Raw genomic sequence first — 13,513 nt, 5'->3', positions numbered from 1 at the left:
CTAATTTATGGACATTCTACCAGAAATTATCAAGTCAAAAACTAACAACACGCTTGAGCTCACCGGCAGAGAATATACAATATCTTTTCTATCCTGTTTAAAAAAAATATTCACAAGATCCTCGTCCAGCTTAATTATTTGCATCAAATAAAATTGCTTGAAAAGATGCACTCCTCGAGTCTGGAAGTCTGCGACTAATGAGATGTTTTCTTCTTTTTCAGAGAAGCCACAAAGTTCACCGATTCTTCTCCACGTTGGGGCAAGAAAAAACTGAAAAATATTTTGTTTATTTAATGGGAAAACGTTGAAGATTTTGTTTGATGTAAGTTAAGGGACAGTAAATTTCTTTGAACATGTCTATGGCATAATGTTTGACCATAAAGTTAAAAAATATGAATAAATAACATCATTACTTGAACCCGCTATGAATGTCAACTGGTTGTTCGTAGTTGACCAATGAGCAATGCAGGAATTTTCGTAGAATTTCAATTCAGTCAAATGTACCAAATTTAATTTTACAACCGTAAAATTTCAATTTGATTTCAAGTGAAATGCATCTGTGGAGAGCTGAAGTTTTTCCAAATTCTTCGTTCAAAATATCAAGATCATAAGGGTTTTCGACATAATTTCGAAACGTGGGCATTGTTCACCACAATACCTTACCAGTAATAAGCGCAGCACTTACCATAGCACTAAACGCTTATGATTCCATCAAAGTCGGACGAAACTGAGGATGGCCCAGACGACGAAGACCATGAGGGTTGCCTATCACAACGTGTAAATGTGACCAGTTAAGAGTATAGTCTTTGAATTAGATCTCTGGTGAACACACACAACGTTGAGCACGAAGTTTAAGTCATGGAAACACGCCGATATATGTGGCTATTAACAACTTTTATGACCTCTATGTTTTCTATACATGGCATCTCTCAAGCTCTTCCTGAAAACTACAACCCATCTTGTCCACAACCTTGCATTTGTGGCTTAAGAAGATCGAATTATTTTCAACGAGATATGAAGACTCTGGATTGTTCGTTCTCGGGTCTGACTGATTTCCCGCCCTTGCCTTCATCAGATGTAGAAGTCATGAATGCAAAGGGTAACACAATAGCAAATGTAGACAGAAGCATTGCCAAGCTGACACAACTGAAAGAATTGGACCTCTCTGGTAATCAAATCAAGTCTATCGGAAGAGGGAAAATGTTCCGTAACCTCACTAATTTAATATACTTCAATGTTGGCAAGAATGAAATATCAACTATATTTCACGACACTTTCCTTGGCCCAATTAACATAAAGCAATTGGTGTTATCAAACAATAATATAAACTACATTGAAGACGAAGCTTTTACTGATCTCAAGAAACTAGAGATTTTGGATTTAGAGCAAAACTTGCTGGGCTCCTTGTACGAGGAATGGTTCACAGGCCTCAGCAAACTCCTCTCCCTAAACCTGGCCCATAACCGCGTTCACAACGTTCCAGCGAGCGTATTCCGTCCTCTGCAAAACCTGCGCAGTCTCTTCTTGGCTGGAAACAGAATCTCTTCCATCGATCCGCGAGCTTTTTCAGGTCTCACGAAGTTGCAGGAACTGACACTGAACGACAACCTCCTCTCGCGGGTGCCCACAGCCGCACTCCAGAGCATGCCACAGCTCGACTCCGTGGTTTTCGACCACAATCCTGTGCCTAAAATTAAACCACTCGATTTTTCACATCTCAGTGTGTCGAAAATTAGTATTTGCCAAATGCCGGAGCTCGTCATAATCGATGCAAAGGCTTTTTATACTCTAAGAAATCTTACTAATTTACTGATAAAGAATAATAAGCGGTTATCATACGTAGACCCTTTAGCTTTCATAAATGTTAACAACTTAAGAGAACTTAATCTCGCTTACAATAATCTACAGGGAATTCAAAGAGAAATGGCTGATTTTTTGCCTGACGGGGTCAGAATTCACTTATACGGAAACCCACTGAACTGCAATTGCAATTCTAGATGGTTACGAATAATTTTAAATCCAAATTTGAACTCTACTCTTCACTTAGAGGAACCAGAACACCTCGTGTGTAATAGTCCCGCCAATTTTAACCACAAGTTACTCAAAGATATTGACTTGGTCAAGTTACCCAAGAAATGCACCCCTATCATCCTCAACTTGACGCAAAAGAGCGAACTTGTTGGTAAAGTCGGCGAGAAAGAAATTCTTGAATGCCGCGCTATGGGATCACCTCCCCCTAAGCTTCACTGGTCGTTACCGGATGGCTCGAACATAAACTCTACTTTGAACGAAGTTCGGAGACGATATTTTCCTCCAGGAACTTTAGTTTACTATCACCTGCAGCCAACAGACGCTGGCCTCTTCCGGTGCATAGCTGAGAACTCGGCGGGGCGGGACACGGCTATCATCAAATTGACCGTTACAGGAATCGATATTCATTTGTTCCCGATAGCAGTAAGCTCCACTTTCGTTACACTCGTTTGGAATGGCACTGAGCGACGAGCGTTTCCCCAATACAAGATTGTCTACGGCATTGATGACGGCAAAAATGGCACCATACCAGAAGAAACACAGTTTGCCATGGCAAGTCAATCGAGAAAAACTTATACTATCAGTAGATTAAGACCTGACACCAAGTATAGATTTTGTATCGGCTACGAAGACGCATCGGGATATTGGCTGCAAATATCGTGTTGCCTAACAATTACGCAAGACGCCAAGTTCATGTTGCAAGGAATTTCTCGACCCAATAACGTAGCAGCTGTGGCAATTGGTCTCGTGTTGCTGCTGGCTCTAGTTCTGTGTCTGGCTTCACTGGCATCCAGGCGATATAGGCAGAGATTTTACGAAAACACCGACAAAACAAATACGAACATCGGGGATGACTCTACCCCCAATGCCAGCACATCGACAGCCGTTTCGAGCAGTGGTACGATCGCTTTAGACAATCTATACAGACCGCTGCTGCATTCGTCGTGACGGTCGGCTAACGGTTCCGTGGACGCTCGACCGGTCTTGTTTCTGGGGAGGCCGATTTGCTGCTCGCCACCCGGCTCTCCCGCGACTCTGGGCCGCCATAATGCCGGCCCTAAATCACCGCAAGCCCGGCCCTGCCAGTTGCCTGTGGTTGCTCCGACGTCAGGCCACAACAAAAAAACCAACAGAGACATCCACTCCGATGCTCAGTGCAGAAGGTATGTTCCAATTTTTTTATGTCCTTAATAAAATAATAATAATCTGATTATGATCAATGTTCCTGCTATCATAGTATCGTTGTTACGATTCCCGTTAAAAACTTTAGCATTAAAGCGGTTTGCGTTGATTAAATGGAGACAATAATATTTCTTTTCCCATTAGTTTGATGTCGTTTTCATAATTTTATTTTCTTTATGCACGCAAATATCATCAGAACTAATCCTTATAATTGCTGAGGTTATGGTTGATAACGGCGCTACTCCTATCGTGCAGTGGCTGCGATAAAATTATGGATGTTCTTAGATTGAATTATAGACTACGAAATGTATGGTACAAGATGTTATTTGTTAACAACAGCACATGTTATTTGTATAGTACAAGAACCATTATGGTAACCTGACAAAACTGTAGTAGAAAATCACTTAATATAAATAATTTCCTACCTCGGGATTAAAACTTTGCTACTTTGATACCAAAGTAGCTTTAATATTGGATATAAATCTTCGTCAATGGAAAACTTCTAGACATCTGCTATCACTTTGAGTTTTTAGTTTCAATATTTATTAATTTCTGTTAAATAACTAACATAAAACGCTAACTTTACAACATTATTCATATGATGCCATCTGCAGAAGGCAAATACAATGCGAAAAAATTACCCGATTGATTATTGGTAAAATCTTACGAAATTCTTTTCTAATTAATTGATTAATTTTTAATTAAATGGTATTATTTTCTAATTAAATGATGAATTTTTCTAATTAACTGAGAGTTAATGATATCTTTTCATTCCTGATTTCTTGAAATTAGAGAAAATATTCCTGTATCTTCATTACCATCGTTATAATTAAAGTATGGAATAATTAAAAAATACACATAAATGTATGCCTCAAATTTGAGCCTTATAACTCTCGTCGCTTCTAATTATATTATTGCTGCAACTACCCCATTTATTATCATGGATATCTAATAAAATTATTTTGAGTCCAAGCCAAAACCCTTTCTACTAAAACGTCCTAAAATAATGCATTTTCCGCCTTTTATTGCCCGTGATCGGATAATTTCGAGTAGGTTTATTTCCCGAGTTTTACGACGCTGCGCCATTACACTCGGAGACACGACCTCTTTCTGTTACGTCTTTTAAATTGAATCCCTATCAAAATTTAGAGTCGCCCCAGCTTCTGGTACCCCAAATCAGAAGCTGGGGCGACTCTAAATTTTGTTAGGAATCAGTTCCATATAAAACGGCATTAGAGTCAATGGCCGCCATCTGCTACGAATATCACCTCCTTGAACGTCGTCTGAACGCCTAGCGTGCCACTCATTCCCAGCAGGGCTTTTAGATTCCAGCTCCAGCCTCACTCAGACAAATGAGTTACTCGTTGTCCTAATGACGATGCTTTTTTTTTTGTCTGAATGCCCCGCGTGTCATTCGTAAGCAGCGGGGGTTTTAGATTCCGACTTCAGCTCTCAAAAAAATGAGTTACTCGTTGTCCAAATAGCGATGAATTTTTAGCGCATTTTCTCATTTATGGAAAAAATGGCCTGTTGTGCTCTTCATGTCTGTCTGTCCGTCCGTGACTTCACGTTTTCGTCGACGAGGAAATGCGCTCTCTGTCACTCACTGCAGTGAGTACTGAGTTATATTTTTTTTACCTTAGTGTGGGTCCCAGCTATAGTGTGTCCCGGAATAAGGGCGTATCAGGTATCAGTGCTACGAGCCGAAAGTGTGTCACGATTTGAACACTGGCCCATTCTTTTTCCTGATTGTATGCTACACTTTACGACGACTCCACTCCGCTTCCCGGCCTGAGGTTCTATTAGGGGCTTCAATTTTTGGCAGGGTTTGCATGTGTACAGAATTTGTCCCTTCAAAAAGATCTATTGATGTTTTGTGACGGGAGTCTTTGATATAATTTGGTTTGGTTGGAATTAGGAAGTGTTTTCATTCATTTCTTTTTGCACAACTATAATTGGGAAGAATAATGTATGACTACGTGTACATCTAAGCAAATAAACTGTTCGGATAATTACGTAAATAGCATCAAATTCGTTCATAACATATTATATATGTTCAGAATGAAAATAATGACATTTTAGATATATTTTAGAAAATGTTCATTCTATTGAACAGAAATTCTTATGCAATATTGTGTACTGATGGTATCACAGCATTTTTAAACCAGCGAAATCACGATTTGTAAAATCAAAATAAACCTGTAATCGAGATGTCCAGTCAACGGAAATTGAACAAAATAAATTACCATCAACTTTAGATATGAACTTGAATGAATAATATCGCTAAATTTAGAAAATGAAAAATAATTATAGCTTCCACACTAATTTTTATAGTTAATCCAGATAAAATTCTTAACTTTCATTAAACATAATTAAGAAATCCTTTTAAAAAAATATTATTTGTGGAAATTGTTTCATGATTCACCGCTATCTCGTGTAACTCGTTTTAAACACACTAGGCCTGATAAATTTGATATATTGTTGGTGATAGAAAAGAACGCATATTCTAATCTGGTCATTTGCATATCATTATTTGGTTTAAAAATTGTGAATTCTAAACATAACGATCAGGGGCCATACTTTCAAAATTCGCTAAGTGAACGTAAGTACTTACGCTCTATTTTCTTGTCTATGATTGGTGGATTTTGCTTGAAAGCCCATCAGTGATTGGCTGATGAACTTACGATTTCGTAACTTTTTTTTGAAAGTATAGGCCCTGGTATATGTATGCACACTCATGCTGCTATAAAAACTCGCGAAAATAACTTACTGGAATATTTTCATTTAATCGGATTAACTGTCTATTCATTAACTCGAAATATGAAACAAAGGAAATACTGAAATACTTTGTCGCAAATCATCTGTATTTGAGAAAAGTAATATTCTTCAGTACCAGATCAATTGTTAGGAAACTTTGCATAACTTTATATCTATTAGGATATACTGTAAGTATTTAAGGTACCTTAAATATAAGGATATAACTTACATTAGTATTTTACAGAAAATATAAATTTTCTTTAGAAGCCATGGCATTTGCAGCTCAATATTTTGATGAAAAACTTATGAAAGCGAAAGTTTCAATTTACAGGCCCTTTCATAAATCTCCGCAATATATAAACAAAGAAAATTAGCTTATAATTACGCAAACATTCAATTTGCCCGCATTCCTATTGATCGATAGTTCCAACGACTCACAGTTTATATTTTCATTTCTCATTTAATTAATAAATTTTTTTTATTTAGTTTTGGAATTGTTTTTCAATCAAAATTGCGTTCAACTTTATTTATTCACTTGCGCTTATCTACGTGCCAATATATTCTAATAACTAATTATTCTCCTCGAGTCGCTTTAATCCTTCACATCGCAAGCGCTCTTTGAAGAGATTGGAAGTGGGTAAACATCCCTTTCTTTTTCTCTAAAGGATCCCATCCCTTTCGTTTCTCAATGTAAAGATCCCATCCCATTCGTTTCTCAATGTAAAGATCCCATCCCTTTCGTTTCTCAATGAAAGGATCCCATCCCTCTCGTTTCTCAATGTAAAGATCCCATCCCATTCATTTTTCCCTGCAAAGGATCAAAGTGAAATTATATCCCGAGGAAGCTGTACAAAATGGGAGTGAATATTTTACAGCTGGATAGTAAAGCGAAGGGATGAATCGCTTGGATATCGCTTCAATTGTGACCCGGCGCTCTAAATGAAAGACGTTAAATGCCCGTTAAAAAGCATTTATAATTTTATATTCACTTAATGGAATTCTTGTTGCGATGAATTTCTGCTTTCACTTGTTGGAATATGAAGATTTTATAAAATGTAAAGTCTAGGTCGTTGATATCAATTAACGAACACCTATTTATGACTTGCATAATGCTTATAAACGGTTGCGGCGACAGGCCTATCCAGGCCTATATTCTTCAATGCCGAAGATACTTTACTTAATTTCTATCGAAATTGGCCCAGCATCAGCTATAGGCAGAAACCAATAATGTACTTCTCTAGGTAACTGAAGAAAGTTTACGCAAAAGTAGGAGCTAATAAACTTAATAATAATGCGCTTAATATAATGCAAATATTGGTTCCATTGATGTAATCACGGTCATATTATCAGTCTATGTACTGAGAACATACACAGAACGGGTTTGGACGCCTCATCGATTTTGATTTTGGACATTGAAGCGTTAATAATCTCCTATTTAATCTTACACATTCATATTTCATTTGAAATAGGTTTGATTTGAAATCATTTGCATTCGATCAATAAATAATTTGACAAAATCTAGTGAAAAATGTTAGCGTGCTAATTTCGATGCGAAATAATAATGTCACGTCACCTTGAAATTCGGTAAGAGTATAAATAAAGAAAATGACGGAAAGGGACGCAGGAGAATGAAATTTGCTGTATAAGAATGAAAGTTTCGCAGCCGCTGCAGAATATTTTCTCTTCATGACAACACAGACGTTCGGTGATAGATAATTTTCACACTAAAATATTATCAGTTGCTTTTCACTGGCATCAAATACGCCACTGAACGATTTTCTTGTGCGAGCAAACAAGTTGTGACCGTGTCGTCCCCGGTAATTGGAAGTCACTGCGTTCAAATCATGCAATCACAAGCACTTTAATTTAATCAACTATTATTTACATAACTAGAAATCCATGCACTTTTAGAAAAAACGGTGAAAAAACGGTCCCACTGGCGTTCTAGTGGCCGGTCGCCTCGTGAAAATAAACTGTTTCGCCGTTTTTATCAGATGTTTTACGGATTTCTAGCGTTAAATTCGAATAAAAACGGCGACACGGTGTTTCTTTTCACGTGCCGACCGGCCACTGAGAAGCCGGTAATACCGTTAACGGTAATTTTTCCAACAGTGTGCACTCTCCATTTGATGGAAATCAAGGCTATTGGATCAGATCCAATACACTGCAGCTTCATTAAAAGCTATACCGAGCACTTGTATAAGCCTAATATCCTACTGAACGAGGCTAAATTAATTGTCTGCCTTAATTGGCACTAATTCCGTAGGAATCGCGGCAAAATTTAACGAGAGCGTGAATCCTGGCATAGGAACTTACAGGAACAAATAAAGAACATGTGAACGTTGTGCGCAGGACATGCGAACATTTTGGGTGGTTCCTTCACGTACCATTCATGCCGTCGAATAATTTTTTTTTAGAAAATAGCGTTCTAATTGCGGGTGTTTCGTTGTATGACTTTTTCAAAAAATTCATGTTTACTGAAATTGAAACTAGAGAGACGGAATTTGTAAATACAGGAATAATTGTCGCTAGGAACCGCTTGTCAATTATTTTAACGCTCGGTGATCTCATTTTACGAATTCAGTACGTGCAGAAATTTTTGGATCAATCCTATACCTTTTTGCTACATTTTGTTGTGACGGTGTGCTTGACTGGCAAAAATATTTGGGGCACCCAATAGGTCAGTAAATTATCTAACTTCCTACAGTGATGCAAAATTAAAACAGATGTATTTGCGCAGGTTGTACCTTTTCACAACTAACGAACTTTTATGGGTTACAGGGCAGCAGCGGGAGGTGCGGTTGAGCCACACAACCAAGTTCCAGGAGTAGATGAAGACCTTCAAAATCACCATGGTAATAAAAACCATGGCATCGTTCATGGGAATGACGAAACCTACTCTCGAAACCCTGATCTAGACGAGGACTGCTATCAAGTACTGCAAGATACCCACGTTTTGGATGATGTGAGAGACTCAAGCACCGCTGACCAAGATGGGTGCACCGTAGAACTCCCGATACCTAATAGAAAAATCCGGCCGAGCTGGGACTCGAAAGTTGAGAGGACTCTGCACTCGAGTCCAGGCTCACGTTTGGGGAGAGAAGATGAATATCATTTAGTACAATCTGAAACTGGTCACGTCGCCAGAGATATTCCCCAGAAAGGAATATTGGGAGCCCGCCGAGGCATCTTCAGAGGAGGGATGGCCAAACTCCTGCAAGGAGTCCAAGAACAACAGCAGGACGCGTCAGGCGAGGACGCTCCTGTAGACACCATGCCAATCCTTCCAGGAACCCAGTCCACATCAGGATGAAACAGGGGGATATTATGGAATAAGAAGAAAACCTGTGTTTACTTTACCAAAAATAAGGCTTTGGTTAAATTAAAGTTTGACTGTTAATTTATTACTCCATTTAAATGATTTTCTTATTGCAGGTTAATAGTTAACCCAAGTGACTCATGCACTACTGTATGTTCATCGTGATCACAGAAATGTTAGCAAGGGTATTTTTCAAATTTATAAGGCCCATTTATGCGGATTATTTTGACACAATATCAGTAAATAAAAACATCATTGTATATTCTTTAACTTTAATTTAATTTAAAAACTGGCCTATTTTCGATGACATGATATATTTAGGTTGGATTTACATTTTCTTGGTTCCAGAAACTTATACTTATTCCTGATTCATAATAATTTAATTATTGGAATCTATTCTTTATTGGTTGCGCTTTCCTCGCTAAGTTTGAAATTATTTACGAAATTCAGAAATCCAAGAGGGTTTCGTTATTAAACCTTGAATTTTACGTACGAGACAGTGAGAGAGTGAAATTTTCCTCCATAGAGTGCTTCCTTCTAATTAAGACGTGTTAGAATGAGACATATTGTTGTTGAGGTTGCAGTAGAGCGAACAAAGTTTTGAATTTTATCGCATATATATTAAGCTTATACGGTATATATACATCGTATTCTGAACCAAACTCTGCTGAGCTTATGAGCCTTCAACTAGACGCATGTTACTATAGGCTTCTGCCCGTTCCGCGTTCTGATTCAACGTATGAGCTCATTATGTTAAAAATGGGATGAATTTATTAGAAAAAAATATAACTCAGTACTCACTGCAGTGAGTGACAGAGAGCGCATTTTCTCGTCGACGTAAACGTGAAGTCACGGACGGACAGACGGACGGACGGACATGGCGAGCACAATAGTGCATTTTTTCCATAAATGAGAAAATGCGCTAAAAATAATTGAATTATAAAATTAAATACGACATCCACCTGAGTCGAAAGACATGCAGAATGTTTGCAAAATTTTATTAACTAAATGGACAAAATGATGAAAAAATGAGCTCGTACATGTTTCGGAGTTGCTTCGCTAGATTTTCTCCTCTCGCGTGCACTTGTACACGGAGTGTGCTTTATGAAAAGATGTTTAATTTCTGTGGTAAGTGTTTGAAGCTTCCATACCCGCTAACTGGTAATTTTGATGACTAATAAATCAGGATAGTGGTGATAACTGAGAATCGTTAGACGAAAAATTTAAATTCTATTCTAATGTGCTGATAACACGAAATTATGTTTAAATTTTTCTCGTTTTTTATGCAAATGTGCATAGAGACAATGGTTGCTCGAAGTATTTTTTATTACAAAAAAAAATTTCGAAACGAGTAAATCGAAATAGTTAATGGGGATTATTGCATTGATGAATTGTTTACTAATTTTTAATTATCTTTATGATATTGTTGCGATTTGAATATAAAATATATTTTATGTGCGGATAAACTTTTCATTCAATTGAAAAGAATTGCTGGATGAGAGCTATGAAATCGTTTGATAAAATTGCTACGTGTGTGGTAGTTGTATATCAAGATGACATTGAAATATATACTAATATATTTACTAAATATATTAGTATATAATAATTACTAAATATAAATATACTAAATCATTAATAATATAACAATATGCAGTTTGTTACATGCTTTTAATATTCCAGTGAATTAAAAGAAATCAGATAACGCTTAATGTTGGCAGCAAACCTAGCAATAAAATCGTAGTCGTTTCGATGGAGTTTCATGCAGCGTTTGAACCATTTACATTTAAAGGCCAACCGTTAACTTGATATATCTGTTCTTTAATGGTTTCATATGACTTAATCATCCCATTAAACTGTTAGTCGTTTGAAAAGTTATAAAAGTCAAGAATTAAATTGCCAAATCTTTTACATTGATGGAGTTCATGTTAACAAATATTGAAGTATGAAACATATTGCCCTCAGTTATCCATGATTATTGCCCAGAAAGTTTAAATGCACAACTGAATTATTACAATTCAACGTAGGAATTTAATTCCTATATACCAGTGATATTAAGGTTTTGCCATTTTAATGAATGAATATTTTCAATATATCTGAAAATAATATCAAGCCATGCTATGTCATTATGTCTGCAGTGATCGTGTACATATCGCAGTTCGCTCTAAGTGGCTTCCTAGCTTCGTCCTTCGTAGTCTTATGAACAATTATGGATAATTTGCTATATGAAGTTTGTCGTTATGATCAACGTTTAAGGATGCAAATCAGTGTAAACGTGGAGATGTTATTGCAATGTTTTATTTCCCTAAACGGGACGCTTGGGTTAAAACTTGGAAATGAACAAGTCAAATTACAGTATTGGGCTCACAATGCGAAAGAGAAAATACGAGAACGTAGCTTCTAAATTTATGAGTACACACTTCTAGACTTCACACTATTAGCAGACGCTTTCTCGCACTTCTCAATTTATATATTGGTTAGCTAATAGGAGAAATAATCAAGAAGGTGGAGGTTAAATTTCAATGTTTCATGATATTACCTCATGCATGGATCCGGGAGAGAGAGGCTTGATGAGCATGACATAGTTAAAGCCTTGAAGTAACCCTATTACGTCCGGGAGATAAGGCTTGATGGGCGTGACTTAATAAGAGTTTTAAAGTAACCCCAAAGGTGTCCGGGAATAACGCTTGATGGGCATTGCAAAGTTAGGACCTTGAAGTAACTCCACGGCAACCGGGAGAGAAGACTTGATGTTGAGTCACAGAAAAATTATTGGGAAAAGTTTCGCTGCGTGTTAGAAGTTTAGTCGTGGGTCTAAAAACGTTCAAACCTAAATGATTTCTTCGGAACTAAAGTTTGAATTGCTACAAGAAACGGCAATGACGAAGTAAAATTTTTAATTGTCTTTTTTAACTCTGCCTTACGTCACTGTTTTGTTTTGAATGTAAATTTTTTTTACATTCAATTTCATTAATTACATTCTAAACATTATGCAAACATCTCGTTTGCATAAGAAGCGCATAATCTATTAATCAAATTGCATACTTTATTCCAACAACAGTGAATATATCTACTATCACACCTCTATTCAGCGTTTCTAATTTTTTATTTAATGGGCGTCTCCAAATTAGCAAGATCTGTAGGTTAATGATGAAATTCTGGCGACAATTTCGTCCATCTTATTAATGCTTGCTTTGTACCAGTGAGAAAACGCAGCCTTCTCTCATCATTTTTCATGTCCTAAACATTCGATGAAGACACTGTTAGGAAAACATAAAATAGTAGAAATATTATACTGATAAGGGATTAAACTTCTATGGCTAAAATTAATCAGGCTCTGTGGAATGTTGCAATACTTCTTAAAAATAAATAGTAAGCCATATTAATCTGCACTAATATTCAATCTAGATGAAGAATTTGACGAAAACTTCTACCAATAATACTAATAATAATTTGTATTGAAATTATAATGGAGAGCCAACGAGCAATTTTTTCAAAGGTGCGGTGATGCACCTACATATATTTACACATTGATTGCGAATCCTTTTGCGTGGTTTACGTCTAGAGATAGTTGCGTAAAAGGATATGGAAAAAAGATATGTGTATGCAGCATGAAGATTCACGCTAGATTGCATGGTTTGCAAAGATATCAAGTCGTCTGAATTTTTCAAAAACTCCAACTGTGACAGACATACATTAACTGAAGGCATGTGAATTTATATCATTTTCATGTGCCAGAAAACTTGGTAAATTTGAGATGAATATATAATATATTAGTATAACGTTATATTTATTTATCGAATATATAACTCTCGAAATATACATATATAGCATAAAATCTTATCTTAATCCGGCGCTGAACGCGTCTTACCGTCATGAATATAATATATTCATATAATGTNTGAGAGTCGGCTGGAGTAAAATGAGAGTCGGCTGGAGTAAAATGAGAGTCGGCTGGAGCTAGGCTCTCATATTCATTTATCTCGTTCAGCAAGAGCCTCTCTCGTGTAGGGAATGAGCAGTGATCTGTATTCCAATCTCCAGCAAATAGAATATTCGCCGAATGTATAATGCCGATAGAATGAACTGTCAGAAAACTTTTTATTCCACGCAATTTAATACAAGTAAAAATTTAATTGTTATCGAAATGCAGATAAAATACGGTTTTATACAACATTGCCAAAGAAGAATTGTCACTAATCTTTATCAATTTTATTTTCATAGTCA

The 13,513-nt window shown here is 36.7% G+C and overlaps 1 protein-coding gene across 1 annotated transcript; it reads left to right on the top strand.

Annotated features, from left to right (window-relative positions):
• Positions 1-677: 677 nt before the first annotated feature.
• On the top strand, positions 678-10,099 carry LOC108670948 (leucine-rich repeat neuronal protein 2). The gene is made up of 2 exons (XM_018158438.2): positions 678-3,194; positions 8,752-10,099. The coding sequence occupies exon 1, from the start codon at positions 859-861 to the stop codon at positions 2,977-2,979; it is 2,121 nt and encodes a 706-aa protein (XP_018013927.1). The 5' UTR covers positions 678-858; the 3' UTR covers positions 2,980-3,194; positions 8,752-10,099.
• The last annotated feature ends 3,414 nt before the right edge of the window (positions 10,100-13,513 follow it).

The sequence above is a fragment of the Hyalella azteca genome, unplaced genomic scaffold (genome assembly GCF_000764305.2).
Source record: "Hyalella azteca isolate HAZT.00-mixed unplaced genomic scaffold, Hazt_2.0.2 contig14817, whole genome shotgun sequence".
Taxonomy (NCBI): domain Eukaryota; kingdom Metazoa; phylum Arthropoda; class Malacostraca; order Amphipoda; family Hyalellidae; genus Hyalella; species Hyalella azteca.
Note: the sequence above shows the minus strand (reverse complement) of the source record. Positions and strands in the feature narration are given on the sequence as shown.

Bases quoted from the DNA above. Each gene is read 5' to 3' on its own strand.
- LOC108670948 (XM_018158438.2), top strand. From the start codon at position 859: ATGGAAACACGCCGATATATGTGGCTATTAACAACTTTTATGACCTCT.